Source organism: Galeopterus variegatus, unplaced genomic scaffold (assembly GCF_000696425.1).
Source record: "Galeopterus variegatus unplaced genomic scaffold, G_variegatus-3.0.2 Scaffold8105, whole genome shotgun sequence".
Classification (NCBI taxonomy): Eukaryota; Metazoa; Chordata; class Mammalia; order Dermoptera; family Cynocephalidae; genus Galeopterus; species Galeopterus variegatus.
Genome location: NW_007734216.1, coordinates 23,478 through 44,626, shown reverse-complemented (window position 1 = coordinate 44,626; position 21,149 = coordinate 23,478). Strand labels below are relative to the sequence as shown.

Below are 21,149 nucleotides of genomic sequence, written 5' to 3'. Positions count from 1 at the left end.
GCAGGGCCCCCGCCATGGGTGAACTCCCCATCAGAGCAAAACAGTGTTCTGAGGACCACAACTGGAGGCACGACCGGTGAGCAGCATGTGCAAAGAGCGCATGCTCACAGAGCCCTGCGGGGCAGGACAGGACAGGCAGAGTGCGGGGAGGTCATGCAGGGAGCCCCTGGAGAGCCAGGGCCCCACCCCTGATACGCTGGACTCAGCCAGCCTCACTTCACCCCACTCCTGGCCAGTTTCATAGTCTAGTTTGACAGAGAGTGAGGCCTCTGCCTCCTCTGTGGTTGCCCAGAGGTGAGAAGGGAGGCTGGAAGAGCACGCCTCTTGTCAGGCCAGGCAGATCCAGAACAACCTGCCCTTCTGGTGAGGTCAGAGGCAGGGCGGGAGCAAGACTGTAAGGAGGGGTGAGGCCTGGGGCTCATTCCCAACCAGGGCTACTGCCTGACATTGCACCAGCTCAACTTTGCTCCTCTGCTGGAGGCTTTACCCCCAGTGAAATGCAGGTCCACCGGGCGGGAGATACATAAACCTCTTCTGCAGGCAGGACTTTCATACCCTATCCTGAGAACGGGGATTGAAAGGAACACGGGGCCATGTGGCCCCTGAGGGAGACACAACAACAAACTGAACATATTTCACAACTTTGGAGACCCAGCCTAGGGTTCAGCCCATCTGGGTTCAAATTCCAGCCTGTCCACTTACCAGCTATGTGACTTCAAGCAGATGAATCTCTGCTCAGAACCTCAGTTTCCTCATTCAGAAAATGAGAATAATAACACCTACCTCATGTGGAGGATATTGACATTAATGAGATAGAAATAAAACACATGTATTTCACAGGGCCAAAGCCTATAGAGCATAGAAGGACCAAAGTCCTGTAGTTTAGAAGGACAACGTCCTTTGTTTAAGCCAAAGCCCAACTCTTCAGGAGAACACATAGAAATGCTAAGATTAGGAAAGACCCGAAAAGTTTCACAAGACTGAAGCCTTTGATGTAGATAAGAGAGCTGAAGCACAGCAAAAAGTGATTGCTCTGGGGGCAGTTGCCCTTGGTGCAGCTAAACCTAAATGATGGGAAAGTATGTGAGCTAAGATCTTCAAGGATATTCTGCTAGTTAGTGGTTGGGGGATGTTCCACATCTTATCCTCAGCTGTTTCTTTGAGTTTCTTAGGGAGTTAAGCGCTGCAATGGTGATTATCTCATTGTTTCTTTTTGTACGTCCTGTAGCTTAGTTTTATGACTCCCTTTGATGGTAAATTGCTTGAACTATTTTAAGTTACACCTGCTTTAATGAAGATTGTCATGTAGCCAGTTTGTCTATGTTTTCACTGTGACTGATTAACCACCTGTGTTTCTTCTGTAACTTTCTTGTCTTTACAATAAAAACTGAAGCAAAACCTGACTCAGAGCTATGCCTGGGCTCTCTTGAAGGAGTTTCCCCTAGGTGCTGTCCCTTCAGGCTTCTCATTGCTCTGAATACATGGGCTCTGAGTAATCTTTTGCATCTCTGTCACTCTGCAAGAGGTGACAACCTCACAGGGTTGTGGTGAGGACGAAATTAAACAATGTCTGTAAAGTGTTTAAAAGTGCCTGGCACATGAACAGGGCTCAACAAATGCTAGCTGTTTCCCATTGTGATTTTTTTTTTTTTAAATCAGGTGGCACCAGAGTGACACCCTTTCCCTATTCAGGTTGGCTTCAGACTCACCCGGCATTTTCTCATGGGCTCGAATGATCCAGATTTCCTCAGGATTGCCCAGCTGGAGGGGCTGGACTGTCTAGGGTGGGGAAGGGGAGGGATTGTGGTGCCTTCTGGAATCAGGGTGAGGAGACAAATGGTGTGGAGCCTTCTTCCTGAGGTTGCAGGTGGGATCTGTTCGGGGTGGCAGTGGCCATCTCAGAGGGCCTCTGTCAGGCCTGCCCCCCGCATCTGCCCCCAGGGGGGAAAGCACCCCTTGCTCTGTGCCTGTGTCACAGCCTTTGTTTCATTCCTGTCTCAGATGACCCCTATGTAGTAGATTGAATTATGCCCCCCCAAAACTCACTGGAGCTTGAATTGTGTCCCCCAAGTTTTATGTATTAAAAACTTTGCCCTCACTGTGACTGTTAGGAGGGTGGGAAATCCTATTATGGTAATCGAAAGGTGGAGCCTTGAAGAGGTGATTGGATTGTAGGACCGTGCAGTAGTGAATGGATTAATATCGGTGGTCAGGGGCGTGGTTCTGAGAGCTTTAAAAGAAGAGGAGAGTCTGTCTGTCTCTCTCCCTGTGCTCTCTACTTCCATCGTCTTGTAATATGAGACCCCTGGGTTGCTGCCACCATCACCGGATGGACTTTGAACTTCCCAGCCTCGGAAACTGTAAGCGATAAATTTCATTTTCTTTATAAATCATCCAGTTCAGTGTACTTTGTTTTAAGCAACAAAAACAGACTAATATACCCTACAAGGAAGAAACCGAGGTCCAGACAGAGGAAGAGACACACCCAAGGTCCCCCTGACAGAGTTGGAGCCCAAGCCTAGGGTGTCTTGTCCTCATCAAGAGAAGAGACTCTCCACACCTGTTGGGATTCTTGGAGAATGAGACGAATGGGGCAAAAGGAGGGGAGGGTCCCTAATGGTGTCCCTGAGCAACAAGCGGCCCCTGGTCGCCTCTTGCCCCAAAGCTTCTTCTAGACATTTCTGAGAAACAGGCCCAAACTCCGGTTGCCTCAGTGACCTCTCCTGGAACATACGGTGTCCTTTCCCTGTGCCCAGCTAGGCACCCTCTCTTCCCTGCCCCTCCCCTTCCCTGGACACAGTGGCAGGTGGTGGTGTTCTTATCTGGCTGTAATTAATATTTAACCTCTCTTCGGGGTCACTGTTTTAGACCCAATATCTCCATAACAGAGGGGTGGGTCACCCTCCCCACACCCCTGGCCATTTGCCTCTCACTGGCTAATGGTGACTTTCCTCCCCCTGACACTGCAAACAAGCCTACTGCCTGTCACTTGGGGCACACTTGGCCAAAGGTTAACTGTCTTCACTGTTTCATTAGTGAAAAACAAGCTAACAGCTGGGCTATTTTCACCAGGCTAGTGGGACCGAGATGCTACAGAGGTTTTTTATTAACAGCCATAAACATGTCTTCCGATTCAGGATCATGAAGCTCTTTAAGCTCCTCGGGGAGGGAGGGTGGAGGCAGAGTCTAAGTGAATAGCTGCACGTGTGTAGCCTTATCAGGCTATCCCTGTCCCTGCTAAGGGGCAGGCACCAGGCTGCATGACCCCTCCCAGGCCACCCAGGCTGCAGAAAGATTGGAACCAGCTAGAGGGCAGAGTGTCAAAGTTCCCCCAGAGCTGGCCGGGGCCCTCAGCATTGCCCAGAGTCCTAGGCTTCAACCCCATTACCAGGAGTCTCCACAGCCCCGCCCTCACTTGGGAAGTGCGGCGGCGCTCCCACCGAGGGTTTGGATCCCACATACAGACCGGTTCCCGCTCACTGGCTGAGCGAGGCGCGGGAGCAACACTGAGGGTTGCTATCCGTTGCCGGACACGGAAAAAGACAAAAAGGAAAAAAAAAAAAAAGGATGGGATTAATGCTCTTATCAAAGGGGTTGAAGCAGCACCCTAGCCCCTTCGATCTCTTCTGTCACATGAGGACACAGCAAGAGGCGCCATCTATGAAACAGAACAGGCCCTCACCAGACAGCAAATCTGCTGGCGCCTTGATCTTGGATTTCCCAGGCTCCAGAACTGTGAGAAATAAATTTCTATTATTTATTAATTACCCAGTCTAAGGTATTTTGTCATAGCAGCCCAAACGGACAGTACTCATTCATTCATTCATTCATTCACTTTTAAACAAACATAAATTGAGGGCCCAGCTGTATTCCAGGCACTGTTCTTAGGGCTAGGGACACGGCAAGCAGGACAGGCAGGCAAGTTCCCTGCAGTCTTGGAACTTATCCCCAATTAAGCAGATAAAGAAACTGAGGCCTAGAAAGGAGGCAGGAGACCTTAAAAGGGGGCTTCAAATGGGGCAGGAGATCCCTCTCTTCTGTGAGTAGTCCCTGAAGCACTTGGAAGAGTGACAGGCACAGTGTCGGCAGCCACCTGAGGTCCCAGGAGGTCAGGGAGAGAAGCTGTGCTCTCTGGACTGGAGCTGGCACAGACAACCCCAATCTCGTGCATGTTCTGAGACTTGGCCAGGGGTACCTTCCTGATGGCCCCCACTCTACTCCTGCTTGTGCACCCCCCATACACACATGACCGTGGGCAGACTGGGGCCTATGGCAGTAAGTGCTGGGGGTGGGGCGAGACGAGAGGCTGCACATTTCCATTTTAGTCAGTGATAACCCATGCACACTAAAGACTCATTTTTAAATCACATTCCTTCCACCGTCTTCATGAAGTCTGGGTGACGGTCTCACAGCCTCCATTTTTCAGGAGGGGAATCAGATCAGAGAAGCTGAGCATCTTCCCCAGGGCACGCAGCCAGCCTCGGGGATGTGGGAGGAGGGGGACTCAGAACAGAACCCCCAGCAGCCAGGAAAATTGCCCCATATCTGCCTTCCATACAACCAGGCCTGGCCACTGCCTTCTTTCCACTTTAACAGGGGCTGGAGTGGGCAGAAAGGACCAAGCCAGAGGAGGAGCAGTGTAGGGGGTGGGGACGGCTCCACCTGTCACAGCTGCCAGCAGTGCTGGAAGGACAGAGCCACCCTCCCCACTGCCTCCACCCCCCGCCATAGTTCTCATCCATTGTCATTGCACTGTCTCAGCGCTGCTATATTTAAGACCGTGCAAGCTCCAGGACACGTTCTTCTCTCAGTGCCTGTGCAGCCGAGAGCAAGAAGAGACCAAGGACCCTCTCACCCTCTGGAATCTTCTCCCCAGAGACTCGTAAGTGGGTACGGCTGCTTCTGGGAGACACCTCCGGGAACAGGAGTGGGAAAAACACCTCCAGAAAGTGAGACCCTCAGCTGTCCATTGGGGACTGATTTCTTTGGGTGCGTGTGCGTGTGTGCATGTGGGAAAGGATGCCTGGGAGATGTGTGCTTAGGCAGTGCCCCAAGTGAAAGTAGGAGGGGATCCTAGAAACCCCTGTCCCATCCCACCATTCTGTGTGGCCCTGGGTTTTCCGAGCTGAGTCTTCTATGATGCGAAAGCTGCAAAACAAGACCTATGGGACCGCCCTGGGAACTGGAGTCGTTCCTGCAGTGGCGCAGCAGTGGGCAGGGACCGGGAGACCCGGCACACCAGAGCAGCGCTGGCTGAGCCCTGCTTGGCAGAGAGCAAGCCCTCGGTCCCAAACCTTAGAGCTGCCGAGGATCTCATCCAGCACCAGGGTTGACTGGCAGGAAACCCAGGCCCAGACTGGGAAGGAGTCGCCTCAGCTCATCAGTGGCCGGGTCAGAATTCTGGCCTCTCGGAAGCTGGTGGAGCCACAGGCTAGGAACGTGTCCCACTCGGCAGCATGTGTCTGCCTCCGCCCTCCCCTCCCACCCCCAACACAGCTCCTCTGCCATCAGTTCTCCGAGGAGCCACTCGGCCTCTGCGCACGTCTCTTTCCCTCCTGGGGAAGAGGAGAGGCCTTCTAGGGAGTGCCTGTCAGAGGGCCTGGAAAGCAGATTGAGGCTTGGGAGGAAAATGGAGACGGGTCAGGAAGGTCACATGGTGGGGAGAGGGGTTGGGAAGGTCACCCCTAAGAAGGGGCAAGGGGGTGTGGTTTCCCATCCTGGAACACACACCCCGGCCCCCTCTCTGGCAGGCACACAAAGCCTTCAGGGAAGAGGGCACCCTGGTCCTGTGGGAACAGGGCAGGGGAGGCTACAAACTTGTCCCTGCTTAATCCCATGCATCAGTCAGTGCTTTAAAAAGCATCAGTGGCTCATCCACTAAAGCTAGGGGTCTGGTTGCGGGAGGCCCCGGAGGTCAGGGCTGAGCGCCAGGCCTTGGCACCACAGTGCTATCAGGAACAGGGCATCCAGGGAAGGGAGCCAGGGTGAGGCCAAAGAATGCTACCCCTCAGCTGCTAAGGCCAAGGCCACAGTGTCCCAGGAAAGCTGGGGGGCCTTGCTCTGCCTCGCGTGGTACCCAGCAACTCTTCTCTGGGGCTGTGAGGAGGAACGTGTGGGATGAGCAGGGCTGGCCATTTCTCCTGGTGCAAGAGACCCTCTTCCACCAGGAGGGGCCAAACAGGTGGCTGTCCCTTCGTGTTCGGCTGGGGTTCTTGGCAGGAGCCAAGGGTGCTTTAGGGGCAGCCCTCGTCCAGGCCAACACTGCAGTGATCCACTCTCTCTTTCCTCATGTCCACAACTGTGGACACCCAAAGGGAGCCAACTCTGAGGAACTGGAAGGAGTAAATACCCACAAAGATTAGCTCTCAGCAGCCTGATCCTCTGCACCCACAACAGCCCCTTCCAGGCCTGGAATCTCCAGTGAAGTCAGTGGCTCCATGTTGTGGACTTACAGACATGGGCACACAGGTGCTGCGTTCACACCCAGGTTGGAAAACACACACACACACACAAACCCCGCCACCCCCAGAGGCAGACAGGACAGGGCTGAGGTGGTAGTCTTCTCTTCTATTTCCTTTCCCAAGCCCAAGCAAGAACCCTCCCAGGTCAGAGACCTGCCGACCAGGATTCCCACCTGGAGGAGGTGTGAAAACTCCAAGGATTCCAAGTATCCTGGAGCTTTAGCTCAGCGGAGCCCTCAGAGACCCAGCAGGGACACTGAGGCCCAGATCTGGGAGAGCATTTGGTGCAAAAACCTCAAGCCAGCTGGCACCGGCCTCCCACGCCCCTTGCTCACCTCTCCATACCCACAGATTTGTCCTCTGAGCCCTGGGCCCCCTCCAGACCAATTTGACCAAACCCTACTGGGCACCATCTGGGTCCTAGCCCTGAGCACTGGAATACAAAGAGGATCCACACACTGTGATCCCCTTACAAGAGGAAAGGCTGCATGGCCCTCTGTGTCCCCAGCCTCACCCAGGTCTGGTCTTGAGTAGATGTGACACAGAGGTCAAGAGGGCTGGGAGCTGGGCAGACCTGGCCGTCAGTCATGGCCCCATGACCAACCAGCTGGCGGCCTTGGGCAGGCGGCAACCCTCCTCATCAGTAAAATGGGGTCATCACACGCCGCCATCAGCTGGGTTATCGTGGGGACGGGGGTAACGCATCTGAACACGCCTAACATGGGCCAGGCGCACAGTGAGCACTCACTATTGTTATTTTTCGTTCACTTCCGATCTTGCTGAAGAGACAAGCTGAACCGACAGACACGAAATAATCAGGCAGTAAGAGGAGGCATTTTCTGAGTCAGAGCTAAATTGTGGAGTGCAGATAGAAAGTGCACTCGGGATTACAGGAGGGAAAGCTCCAGGTGGCCTGCAGTTTCTCAGCAGGCTTCTTAGAAAAATAATGCTAATGTCTAACACATGTGTCATATCCACCAAGTGCTAGGCACTCATCGAAACTTTACAGCCACGCTGGGAGGTTGGTAGACCCATTTTACAGATGAGGAAACCAAGTCACAGAGTCTCGCCCATGGTCACACAGTTATAAGCTGGAATGAGGAGCTGGGATCCCACCGCGGACTGGACCCGGAGTCTCCACGCTTAACCCTTGTGCTAACTTAAGCATTTTCAGGTTGGGCTTTGAAGCATGGAGACGGTTAAGCAGACCAGGAGGGGAAGCCAGCGTGGGCCAAGGCTCAGAGGCAGGACTGAGTGTGGAATATGCAGGCAGCGCAAAGACACCTGCCCACTCTGAGTCATAGAGACAGCCTCGGACGTCACAGCGTTCAGTCACTCATTGGGAAGCAAAGGCTCAGAGGAGGGAGAGCCCTGCCCCAGATCATGCAGCAGGCAGGGGCAGGGCTGCAGCCAGAAACAGCTGGAAGCAGCTGGAGCCAGGGGCCTACGTCCCATTGTGGGGCTCTGCTCACCCAGCTGGAGGAGCTTGTGGGGTGGCGGGAAAGCCAGCCTCAGATCACGAGGCCTGCCTCTGTCCCTCTACCTCTCGGGCCCCCGTTCCCTTCTTTGCTACTAGAGAAGCCCTAACCCTGTCAACCTCCCAGAGATGTGGGGAGGACCACGTGGGAAGGGATGGGCAGACACCTGGTGGAATGACCTTGTGCCTTGGCCTTGACAGGTTGTTGCTCTCATAGCCATGACTCTGCCCCACAGCCCTGGAAATGTGGGGGAGTCTCGGCCCCCCCAGGCCATGGAGGTCCACAGGCTGGAGCACCGGCAGGAGGAGGAGCAGAAGGAGGCGCGGCAGCACAGCCTGCGCATGGGGTCCTCGGTGCGGAGGCGGACCTTCCGCAGCAGGTGGGAGCACCAGGTCCCACACTGGCCACTGCCCTACATCCAAGACCCCAGTCTGAGGGGGGAGGCACAGCCCTGCCCTCTGGAGACCCCAGTCTGAGGGGGGAGGCACAGCCCTGCCTGCCAGCACCTTGAGGCTGAGGTGGGTGGATGCAACCCTAACCTCAGGGAGCCCCAGACAGATCCCCAGCCAATCCTACCAGAGCCATTAACTTCCCTTCTCCTGGGAGCAGTGAGGAAGAGTATGAGTTCAGTGCCGCAGACTACGCCCTTGCAGCCGCCCTGGCTCTGACGGCCTCCGCAGAGATGTCCTGGTGAGTCAGATGACCTCCCCAGAGCCCCGTCTGAGGCGCGGTCATCCCCTGCCTCCCTGCTGGGCTCACACCCTCAGCCTGGAGAACCCGCCCAAAGTGACATCTCTAGAATAAGGGGCTGGACAGGAGTTCACGCCCAGGGCTGTCTTACCACGAAGCCCACCACACCACCCTCTGGAAGGGTCCACAGGCAGCACAGACAGACCATCCCCAAGGGGGAGGGTGGGGTCCCCACTTCAATGGGCTCCACGTGGTGGGGGAGGGGCTGGGGATGGGGAGAGAAGGAGCCAGTAAAGCAGCCCCAGGCTTCACACACGTGTCCAGAGACTGGGGAGGCCTCGGCGTGTGACAGCAGTGAGGGGCAGTGTCTGGCTTTGGGCACAGCCCTGGGCTGGGAAGCCTGGGCCATGGTCCTGGCAGGTCTGAGGCAAGCCACTGAGCCTCCATTCCCTGTCCTGTAAATGGGGAGACTAACACCCGTCCGCTTGATTATAGTGAAAAGAAGACGAACAAAGGTTTGTCCCCAGGTGACCTGGTAAGCCACTGGGCAGGAGGGAGGGGTCCTCGCCCTGCCTCCATGCTCCGGGCCTGTGAGTTCCTTCCCCGGGAATTCTGCTGCCTTAGCAAAGCTGCAGACCCACAGCCCCCCGGGCTCGGCCCACCCCCCAGTAGAACAGCAGCTGCCTGGAGACTCAGGCCTGGGTTATTCTTAGCTGCTAGGCAGCTAAGGGCTGGGAGGACAGGGCCACTGGGGAGCCAGCCCTTGTAAAAATATGATTCTGATGGCAGCTGCTCCAAGCTGGGCGACTCCAGGGTTGGAGGTTGACGGCAGGAGGCAGGACAAGGATGGGGGGCCAAGAGCAGAAGGGGGGTGGGGAGGGCAGGGGCCCTTCAGTGAGAAGCTCAGACCTGAGCGGGAGCCTGTGTTCCAGGCCTAGCTGTCTCTCTCTCTCGCTGCTAACTCAGTGTATGGCTCAGCCATGTCTCTTAAGCTTTCTGGTCCTGCCTCGGTTTCCTGTCCTGTAAAATTGGTTGAAGACTTCCTGTCTAGCTTGCATGTGGTGAGGATTTAATGCTACAACAATTTAGAAGCCCTCAGAACTTGAAAAGGACTGTGAAAGCAGGAGATGCCTTCCTGGGAGCATAACCATAGCAGGACCCAGAGGCTAGGCCTTGCTGGGGAGAGCGAGGGGAGGGGGCAGGGGTCTCCTGAACAGGGATGGTGGGGATGGGGGTGTGGCCGCGTCCTGGGACTCGGTTTTACCACAGAAGGAAGCGTGTCATTCACACAGTTGAGCTACTGTTGACTGAGTTTCCCTGGGTCGAAGGTCCATTGCCAGGTACCTTGAGGGACGAGGAAGGGGTTTCAACAAATATTTACCAGGAGAGTCATCTGTCTCAGGCCCTGACTCTGGTACTGGGGCCTGGAAATGAACCAGACAAGCCTCTCCCTCAAGGAACTCTTAGCCCAGGAGAGAAACAAATGTCACACACAAAGAAATACGTTCAAGGGTGATATTTGAGATCAAAGAGTGGGGGCAAAGAGGCAGAAGTGGCTGCCGCGGCCTGCAGGATCCAGGAAGGCTTCTCAGAGGAGGTGGCATATGAGCCGGATCTTGAGGGTGAACAGACTGTGCTCTGACAGGAGAGAGAAGACAAGCACATTAATAACCAAGAACACAAAGGAAAAAAGCAACAGCTTGTACTTGAACCCACTTGACATTGACCCAGCACTTTTCTCTCATTTGAGCCTCAGGGCCACTCCCGAGGTAGGGACTATCTCCCCATTTCACAAGTGAGGATATCAAAGCTCAGAGAAGTAGTGTGACTTGTCTAAGGTCACACAGCCAGCGTGAGCCAGGATTCAAACTCAAGTCTCCTGCCTCCAAGCCCATAGCTCCTTCCGCTGGCCAGGAGAGTAAGAAAGTGATCATTACAGTTGTTTAAAGCACACATCGTGCTGCACAAGTCAGAGAAACCGAAAGCACCTAGGCCAGGAGCAATCAAGAAAGGCATCTTGAGGGAGTGGGCATTGGGGCTGGTCATTGTCAGCTGGCATTTATTCAAAACAGTGTGCCTGGCACCATGCCGGGCACTGGGTTCCTCAGGAACTGAGGCAGTTCCTGTGTGTGAGTTGCTGGTCCCAGGAAGAAGACTGCTTTCAACGCCCAGCCTGGGCTAGGTGGCGGTCAGCACCCCAGCTGTCCTGCCCGCAGCCAAGCCCTGCCTCCCCTGGCACTGAGGCCACATCTAAGGCATTCCATGGAAGCCTCTCAGAAGGGGGGCTTGTTTCTGCCCCTGCCAACAAGGTTGCCACAGCAGGGAGCTGAGCACTCCTTACAAGTGGTGGAAGCCAAAGCCAGGCCCACCTCCAGCCCCAGCGACTTGGGTAGCCCTGCATGCCTGGCTATGCAGATCGGGTTCCCCACCATCGATCACCCGGGCAAGGCCACACATGGCCCCGGGACTGGCCTCCAGGGGTTCCATCCAGACCCTGGTAGAGCCCCAGCCCCAGGTCAAAAGATCCTGGATCATATCCATTCAGTGATTATTGAGCACTTTCTGAACGCAGAGGCACTGAGAGGACTCAAACACACAGCCTTAGCCTACCGAGGCAAACTCGTAAAGCACTCAGCTGGCACCAGAGGGTTCAGAAAACTGAACTAGAATCAGTGTCCCTGAGAAAGGATGCAACTTGCCATGTGGGGCCAAGGAGGGATTTATTCACAAAAGATATTCACAGATAGGGAGGAGCATCCCTGCATGGGGCACCATGGGAGGCAAGCCTCCAGTCAGGGTGTTCAGGGAACCCCAGCACCCTGAGGGGTGCCAAGGGCCTGGGCCAGGGGGACAAGGAGGTAGAGACAAGAGCAGAGGAGGGGATGTGCTGGGAGGTGGGCTGGGGCCAGACTGCGGGTCCTTGAAAGCCCAGCCAAGGGATCCTGGAGACAGTGGAGAGCCAGGGACCAGCACCCACAGCACTTACCTCCAGGGTCAGTGACAAGGCGAAGCTTCCATGGCATGCCTGGGGGGCTCGAGAAACTGCTGAGGAATGAGGTATTAGAAATTCCAGTCTCCTGTGTCTCTGGCCAACAACAGAGCACATTAGGTGAGGCCCACTCTGGCCATGTTCATGCTGCAGAAACAGACCTTGGCCACGAATCGAACTGATGCCAGTTACAATCCATCTCTGAGGCCAAGCATCCTTAAAAAGTAAAGTCTAACACCAAAATATGTGAGAAAAAAAAGATGTAGATAAATAATAAAAATCTCACTCTTCTATGAGGGCCTTTCTGAGCCAGGGGCTTCTTGCTAAGCTGTCCCATTTAATGCTCCATTTTATTATTGGCTGCCACTAAGGATAGTCCACATAGCCTGTGCCTTCAAGGGACTGACCATACAGGCTGGAGACTGAGGCCCAGAGACTGAGCAGGATAAGAGTTGAGGTCTCCGGCAAGCCAGGCTGTGCCCAGAGCTGCTTTTTCCAAGAAAAGCAGAGAGGCTGGCCAGGCTGAGGTGTTTAGAATGTTCCCCACAAGTGGGGGGGGGGGGGGGGGTCTGATCCAGGCCCCCAGGCCTGGGAGAGCTGGACAGATAGGGTGCCCAGATAACCACCCCCTCCCTGCGGGAAACCTAGTGTGCTCCTTTTGGAAGAGGGTGCAGCCTGGGGGCTGTGTAAGGGGCATGGGTGCTGCACTGTTAGGTAGCCATGGAGACAAACAGGGCGTTTCAGGAGCCAGGTCCCAGGAAGGTGGCCCACTGAGGCCGGGGTGCCCACTCTCTGTGAGGCATCCTCTTCAACCACAACACCACCCCTGGGCAGAGAGAGACACGTTCACCCCGTGAGACTGTTCACTCAACAGCCTACGGGACACAGAGGCCCAGAGTGGGGGACTGACTTGCCCAAGGTCACATAGCAAGCTGGGTCAAGAACCCAGGCCCCCTAACTTTCACTGACACTCATTTGCCGGCCTGACTCCTTAGGCCTCCAGACCCCCAGGCCTCCCAACTGCCCAGTCCGCACAACAGGGAGAAAAAAACCTGAAGTCACAGAAAACAAAGGCGGTATCCAGGGCAGGCTGATCCACTTCACCACTCTTGGGAATTGCCGGCAATTTAAAGATACTAATAACCCGGCCCCACCCCCAGAAATTCTGATTTCATTGATATGGGATAAAGCCTGGGCATGGAATTTTGGGTTCGTTTTTGGGGTTTTGTTTGTTTGTTTGTTTTTAATGGGTTAAATCAGATAGAAGTGAATTTTTCTTTCATATAAATGTCTGGATGCAGACAGCATGGAGCTGCCAGGCACCTCTGCCCCACAGATTCCGAGGGACCCAGGCTTCCTCTAGATCACTGCCAGCGGGTGCAGCCCTAATCTTTGAGGTGCAAGATAGCAGCCGTCACAGCCTTGTTCCTGCCACAGGACATAGGGAAAGATGACCTAGAAGAGGCAAAGGTGTCATCAGAAGCAGCCACATGATACTTGTCTTCACTTGCTGTTGTCAATACTTAGTCCTATTCCCACACCTGGCGGAAAGAGAGGCAACGAAATACGTTATGTATTGGGGGACCTAGGAGTTTCTGATGTAAATTCCCAAAGGTTCATGTTTAAAACCCTGGCAAGGAGATTTTTGAAAGCTCCTTGGGTGACTAACAAAAGACAAAAAAGAGAAAGCCAAAAAGGCTTTACCTACCTTATCCCATGTAATCATCACAGCAGCCCTGCGAGGCTGGTGTTATTATACTCCCATTTCACAGGTGAGGACAAATGAGGGTCAGAGCAGTGAACGTGCTGCCCTGGGTCTCACAGGCAAGGAAGCAGCACAAAGCTGAGATTGCAATCCAGGTCTGAGGGGCTCCCGGCCCTTCCTGCTCGGAACCACTCTGCCTGCCATAGACCACTGTGTCTCCACAGGTACAAAAATGATGTGCGAATTGATCCCCGCTTCAGTCCTGCTGGAAAGTACCGAATCACCAACAACTATGGGCTGCTGACCCTGGAGATTAGGAGGTGAGACACTGAACCCGGAGAGACCCATGGCCCCCAGGCGCCACCACCACTGAGGCCACAGCAGGATCCAGAACCCTTCCTCCTAGCTGTTTCCTGAGTTTGCTTCATCTTCCAAAGTATCTGGGGTACTTGTTCAAATACTCATTCTAGGGATGGACCCCAGAGATCCAGATTACGTAGCTCTGGAGTGGGGCCCAGGAATCGGTATTTAACACACATACACCCCACATGATTTTCGACACCTTGGAGCACACAATGTGAAATTTGGACTCAGAGACTGAATGCTGAGCTAGGCATGCTGGGGAAAATCCTTGCTGGGTGAGAGAAAACACACGTACATACACGCACACATGCACACACACATGCACACACACATGCACACACACATGCACACACACATGCACACACACATGCACACACACATGCACACACACATGCACACACACATGCACACACACATGCACACACACATGCACACACACATGCACACACACATGCACACACACATGCACACACACATGCACACACACATGCACACACACATGCACACACACATGCACACACACATGCACACACACATGCAAGGGGAAGCAGCCGGAGGGGAGAGAGTCAGACATGCCTTTTAGGAGATGGTGAGCCTTGAGCATGATTTTGAAGGAAGAGCAGGGTGCACAAAGAAGGGCCATCTGGGAATGCAAAAATACAGACCTCCCAAAAGTATGTATTGTTCATACAGGCCTCCACGTGTTGAGCTCCTCCCAGATGCCAAACCCTGTGCTAAGCACTTTTTTAATATGATCACCACCACCATACTTTCAGGGAAGTTCTGTTATCCCCATGTTACAGGTAAGGAGAAAAGCTCCTAAAGGCTAAGGGTCTTGCACAGCTAGACAGGGCAGGCTTGGGTTGGAGCCAGTTCTCTTGTTATTGGTTCTTTCCAATATACCAAACTCTCCCCCTCAACCAACTCAGGCTTCAGAAACAAAGAGGAACAGGACATCGATCCTACCCTCCAGAAGCAAATGGGGACACGTGGACATAAATACTTGACCATAAAAGGCTACAGCAGGGAGGTGCCCCACGGGCTGCACAGTCAGGGAAGGTGTGCGGGGCCAGAGGGATGGCTCTTGAGGCAAGAAGGATTCCCACCCTGAGTGACCAGGGGGAAAGAGGAGGCACCAAGAGGCCTCTGTGCTTGCTGATGGGAGCAGATGCACCACAGCCTACCACCAACATGCCCTGGGATGGAGCCAGCCCAGGCTTCCACTGGGAACATGACAGGGTTGGCCTGGCTGGTGATGAGACCCATGCCTGAGACTGAGAACACCTGGGCATCTGGCCCAGTGCTGGCAGAGACTGGCAGTATGCCTTGTGCAAGTCTGTTAGCTGCTGCATGGGAGAGGAGGAGGCTCCTGCTCCAGGATTCTGGTTTGAAGCTGGGTTGAATTCCAGTTGCTATGTGACTCTGGCCAAGCCTCTTAGCCTCTCTGATCCTCCAGAGTCAGCAATGAGATGTGGCCATGATATTTTCAAAGCACTTCCCCTCAAGCTGGTTTAGGTGATATTACGTCTGCAGTTTTTCAGAAGCATGGAGAAGTGCAGTGCCAACCCAAAGACACACGTCTTTTCAGAGATGGCGCTCAAAGTCTCCCCCTTGCACTACGAGGGTTTCCTTTAATCCCAGCCTTTCCCACCCTCATATGGGGACTTGCATTTCCCATGGAGCCCAGCAGTCTTGGAGGGAATGTCTTCCTCTCCTTTTCAGATGCACCGTCGAGGATTCAGCCACCTACACCGTGAAGGTGAAGAATGCCTATGGCCAGGCCTCCTCCTATGCCAAAGTCATTGTCCGCAGTAAGTCTTCCCGTCCCCAACAGTCCAGGCTGGACCACAGCAAACCCAAGATGAGTGGAGGACATGGGTCTGCTGTTAGACTCAAGGCAGGGCCCCTGGCATGGGGGTGCTTAGCCTGGATTGGGTGACCAGGGCAGCCACAGAGACTCTTGCTTCTCTGGGAGCCTTTGGAGCAAGGGAGTCTCCTCCCTCAGATTGGCATGGGCCGCAGTGGTGTACGGCACTTCGTGGGCTGCTGGCATATGGCACGGGCAAGGCAGGACCATATGCCCCTGTGGATTGGTGTCAAGAGCAATTAGAAGGAGAGGGAAAGGGCCTTTCCCGAGCTCTCACTGTGCACCAAGCACACTTGATAGTGTCTCATTCCATCCTGAGCTCATCAGTGGCAGGGCTGGGACTTGAACTTGGCTCTGTCTGCAGAGTCATCACTGGCATGCATGGCACCTCTGGGTGAACTGGGTGAATGAATTAAAAAAAGGGGCCCCTTTCCTCCAGGCAGATGCAGTCCCCATGCCAGGGCACAGGGCGTGGCAAGTGGTGAACAGATTTCAGCCCTCACTCACTCTCTCAGTGCACGCCTTTGTGCACGGCACAACCTACACAACTGTTCAGGGCCATCCTACCTGCCCGTCTCCAAAGAACATGCTCATCCCACCAGGTTGGACTTAGGTCCGGATCTAGCTCAGGACCTTTGGGAGGGTAGTCTGGCCCTGTCAATCCTGCTGAGGGTCCTCAGGGGCAAAGGTCAAGCTCCCCCAACTCCCCACCTGACCCCCACTGCCTCACTTGGGTTCTGGTGTGTATTTCCCAGAGGGGCTCAGGCCTCTCCTGGAGGCTACTGCGTAGGCATCTGAAATCTCAGCATGAAGCACGGAAGATGCCCAGGGGTCGGCTGTGCTGCAGACCGGCTGTGTGAGCCTGGGCAGGCCGTCTCACTTCTCTGAGCCTCCATCTCCTCATCTGTGAAAGGGGGAATCCTGCGACCTCCCTCAGATGCTCATGTTGGTTAAATGAGATGATGCAGATAAGCCTGGAGTGAAGTAGGCGCTCGAGAAACAGTAGCTCCCCTCTCCCTCTCTATGGCCAGGGCAGAGCACTGCCCAGGGGGCCACACCTCTGGGCCCAGGAGAATACTGAGCCTGCCCTCAGGGCCTCTGGGGAAGAGGAGCCCCACACACTGGCACACAATCCCAGGGCAGCTGTCCTGGCGGCAGACAGGGTGGAGTCCAGCACACCCTCCCTGCCTCTCATCAGACCTTGTTAAACTGTCCTGCACAGCCCTCTCCACCCCTCTGCCCTGTTCCCCAAATAGCTCTCGGGAGGCAGCTGTCCCCGCTGGCAGGCCAGGCTCTCTGCAGAAATTTGAGCTTTCCTTGTAGACTGTGCCCAGAGTCAAGCCCAAGGTCAGGCATGGGCCTCTGCCTCCCTCAGTCCACCCATCCTTCCTTCCACCTCATCCAGATCCCCGCCCCTCCTTTCATCAAGGCCAGCAGCTCTGGGACCCACTGAGCTCTTCTTGGCTTCAGACTCTGGCTAACCTCCTGCTGAGAGCATCCCTCACTGCCATGTCACCCTCCCCTGCTCTCGTCCCCACAGCAGCTTTAGTGGTCTCAGAAGAAAGCCCCAGGCTGGGAGGCAGGAGCCCTGGGTTCTAGTCCTGAGTCTTCCGCTGACTCTCCATGCAACCTTGGGCAGCCTCATGCCCCTCTCTGGACCTCGCTCGGGAGGGGCTTTTCCAGGTGTCACGTCGTGGCTTCAGAGTGCTTGAGCGTCATCTGTTTGAGAGGATAATAATGGTACAAACAGGGCTATTTTGTGAGGATTAAACGAATTGACGTGTGGCACACAGTAGGCACTATGTGAACCATAGCTGTTCTTATGATCCGCTGGTGATCTGTGTCAATGTCACCTCAGATTTCACCCTGAAGCCTCCAGGTGGCTCTGTCAGGACAGCCCCTCCCCACCACTCTCCCTGACCCAGCAGAAATCCCAGCCCCTCTGACCAGGCTCGTCCTCTGCAGTGACAGTGTGTGATCCTGGCAGCAAGTTGGGGCAGAAGACAGGAACCTGCATTTATTGAGCACCTACTATGTGTTGGGCTCTGGCTGAGGGATTTAGTCATGTGAATTCATTCATTCATAACCCCACCACATCAGATAGGAATTACTATCCCCATTTTACTGATGAAGGAACTGAGGCACAGAGAGGAACTTCCCCCAAGCCACACATGTGTTGGGCTCTGGCTGAGGGATTTAGTCATGTGAATTCATTCATTCATAACCCCACCACCATCAGATAGGAATTACTATCCCCATTTTACTGATGAAGGAACTGAGGCACAGAGAGGAACTTCCCCCAAGCCACAGAGGAGCCACTGACACCCAACCCACACCCAAAGCCCATGACCCCGAATCTAGTAGGAATGTGGGGTCTGAACCTTCTCCAACTACGTTTGCTTTGGGTTTTCAGCTTACCTGGGGAAAGAGGCTGGCTTTGATTCCGAGATCTTTAAAAGTAAGTACACTGCGGGGAGATGGGATAAGGGGTATAAAGAATAAGTATGATTTGTAACAATGAACATGCTAATAAAAAATAAATTTAAAAAATATACAAAAAGTAAAATAAAGTAAAGTAAGTGTGCCGGGGGAGGGATGGGCCTTTGGAGGTGGGGGAGGGTGTCTGGGTCACCTTGTTCAGGCTGTGACCTCCCCATATTCCCTTTTTAGAATACTGCCATCTACTGCCCACAAAGGGATGTGCACTTGGGGCTTGTCTAGAAGCTGTTAATACTTGCAGACTGGCTTCTAAGGGTCCCAAGAGCTGCCCCTGCTGATGAGCTGTCCTCTGACCAAAACTGGGTCAGAAAGGCAATTGGACTTGTCCTCTGGATATTTGCTATTCTGGCTGATCTGTTCCCCACCTAGATAAGTCTCTTCCCCTCCACCTCCCAAGACCAGGCTCCCTTCTTGTCAAGACCACCTCGAGAGCTGTGAATCCTGACCCAGAGGGGAGGGGGACACCCCGGGTGGGTCCTCATGCCCATCTAAGCCCAGGCCAGTCTGGCTGCCTCAGAAGATTTCTGCCCCAAATTTCTGTTCCCACCTAGGATCGATGTTTGGCCCCAGAGTGGAATTCACATCAGTGCTGAAGCCAGTCTTTGCCCGTGAGAAGGAGCCCTTCTCTCTGTCCTGCTTCTTTTCGGAAGATGTTTTAGACTCCGACCAGAACATCCAGTGGTTCCGAGATGGTGAGGACCCCCAGCCCTGGACCCCAGCCTTCAGATGCACCTCCCTCTGCAGCTCAAGGCAGAACCAGAGAGGACAGAAGCCAGAGAGGAACTAGGGCCCTGGCTCCATCCCCAGCCCTGGGACCCCCAGTGTGCCAGTACCTGCTGAATTGCGCTGCAGAGGCAGCAGGAAACAAGCAGACAGCCAGACGGGTCAGACCAAGCCACCCTACAGAGGGTCACCAAGCATCTATGGGGTGCCAGGCCCTGTGCTGGGGCCAGAGCAGAGGGTGGGTACAGATGGGCATGAGCTCAGGGAGCTGTCCATCTGGGAGGAGGGAGGAAACCACCAGCCCAATTGTCACCACTGCCCATTGAGAACCTGCACCGTCAGGCACTGGCTTGGCCCTTTGCGTGCATCATGCATCATGATCACCCTGAGAGTGAGCAGTGGTGGTCAAAGCAACAGGAACAGAGGCCAAGGCCAGGGGCAGGCACGGGTGCTCAGGGCAAGTTGTGACAGTTGCACAGGGCTTTGCAGAGTCAGGGAGTGTGTGCTGCATAAATAGCTGCTGACTCATGGGCTGGGAGGCCTCTGGGGATGTCATGGGCAAGGGCTGGAACAGGCTGATCAGCTAGGGCAGGAAGAGATAGCCCAGCGAGGAAGAGAGGGATGCTGGACCTCCTGCCCCAGCCATGACCAGCCTGCAGCCAAAGACAAGGAGTACAGCCCCCTTCCAGAACTCCCAGCTTTGAGCCCAGGGAGGCTGCACCTGCTGGGACAGGGGGTAGGGGAGGGGGAAGCCATAAGGTGCCCTGAGCAACAGCTGCAGCCACAAGGCTGAGATGCTTCCCAAACCTGCAGATCTTCCAGAAGAGAGGTGCTGACGGGAGGGAGGAGCCGTTGTGCGGGACAGAGAGAAGAGATGGCCCAACAGCGTGGCCCCGGGGCAGGCCCACTCCCTGAGCCCAGAGTCTCTTTCCAAGTCCCCGTCCTCCTCACTGAGGTCCCATCTACTGAGCCTCCACTGTCTTCATTGACCCCGAACCCCCTCAACGAACCCGCCTTCTTTGAGCCCCCAACAGGGACCCATCTCTCTTGCTCCCACCCTCTCACAGAACCTACCACTCCTCACCCAGCCAACGCCCGTTTTCTTAAACTCTCGCTCTCTCATTGAGCCCCCCACCCCCACACGCACACTGGGCCCTGCCCTCCTCCCCAAGCCTTCTGCAGAGGAGAGTTCAGCTGCCACCTTGTCAAAGCCCTGGAGGTCACCACCCCACCCCAAGCCTCAGGCTGCAGCCACACCAGCCCTCCCCTGCCTAGCCAGGGCCTCCAGACCCCAAGAGTTTCTATGGATTCCCAGGTAAGGCCAGGATCCACCATAGATTCATAACGGACCCCTTCCCCTTCTGCAGGGAGGCAACTGAGGTCCTCGGCCCGCCGCCAGACCCTGTACGCAGACCGTCAGGCAACCCTGAAGGTGTCCTTTGCCTACAAGGAGGATGAGGGGTTCTACACGATCCGGGTGTCCTCGCCCCTTGGGCCCCAGCAGCAGAGCACCTATGTGTTTGTGAGAGGTGAGAGGAGTGGGTAGGGGACAGGACGAGCAGCTGGGCCCAGAGACCAGGGCTCTGCCCTTGATCTGCTGTGGGACGTTGGCCAAGTCCCCTGTTCTCTTGGCGTCTCAGTTTCTCTGCAACAAAATTGGGATGCTGGGTCAGACTCTAAGAATCCCTGTGGCATCCTATGATCCTCCAAAAGGACACACCCTGAGTCGGACTTGGTGGAAGTCAGGGCCAGGATGATTCTGGTCACTGGTTGAGTTCTGCTTCCTGGTCTTTGAACCTGATCTGGGTTCAAATCCTGGCAAGTCACTACACTTCTGTGAGACTCAGTTTCCTCATCTACAAAGTGGAGGGTTGCTCTGGGGCTCAGAGATTAATTATGCCAATTATTCAGGTGGTTGGGCCCCTAATAATGGTACTGTCACCACTTCTCCAGATGCTGCTGTTTGAGGGGAGGCTGTTATTCAGGCCCTGGTCCTCGAGATCAAAACTGAGCCCCCAGAGGATTAACAAAAAGAGAATGTTGGGCAGGAGTGGGAAGGGCTTGTTGCCAAATGGCCGCTGACTAGAAGAGCCTCCCCTGTTACCCTTGGATTTCAGATGCTGCAGCGGAGAAGCCCGGAGCCCCAGGCTCCCCACTGAATGTCCAATGCCTGGATGTGAACAGAGATTGCCTCATCCTGACCTGGGTCCCACCCAGTGACAGCCGGGGCAACCCCATCACCTCATATTCCATCGAACTGTGAGTGGACTCTGGAGTGGCAGAGCCCTTGGGAGTAGAATTCTGCTGGGTATGAGGGCCGGCCCGTGGCTCACTCGGTAGAGTGCGGTGCTGATAACACCAAGCCAAGGGTTGA

General features: G+C 54.8%; 1 protein-coding gene across 1 annotated transcript in view; it reads left to right on the top strand.

Annotated features, from left to right (window-relative positions):
* Positions 1 to 8,157: 8,157 nt before the first annotated feature.
* Positions 8,158 to 21,149, top strand: part of LOC103608174 (myomesin-3-like) — a gene marked incomplete at its 3' end in the record, with an annotated part of 36,141 nt that continues 23,149 nt past the window's right edge. Inside the window, exons 1-7 of the mRNA XM_008592616.1 lie at positions 8,158 to 8,318; positions 8,549 to 8,629; positions 13,548 to 13,643; positions 15,409 to 15,497; positions 17,967 to 18,011; positions 18,604 to 18,744; positions 20,143 to 20,304. Of these exons, the coding sequence (XP_008590838.1) occupies positions 8,158 to 8,318; positions 8,549 to 8,629; positions 13,548 to 13,643; positions 15,409 to 15,497; positions 17,967 to 18,011; positions 18,604 to 18,744; positions 20,143 to 20,304 (775 nt within the window). The remainder of the gene's footprint in view (positions 8,319 to 8,548; positions 8,630 to 13,547; positions 13,644 to 15,408; positions 15,498 to 17,966; positions 18,012 to 18,603; positions 18,745 to 20,142; positions 20,305 to 21,149) is intronic.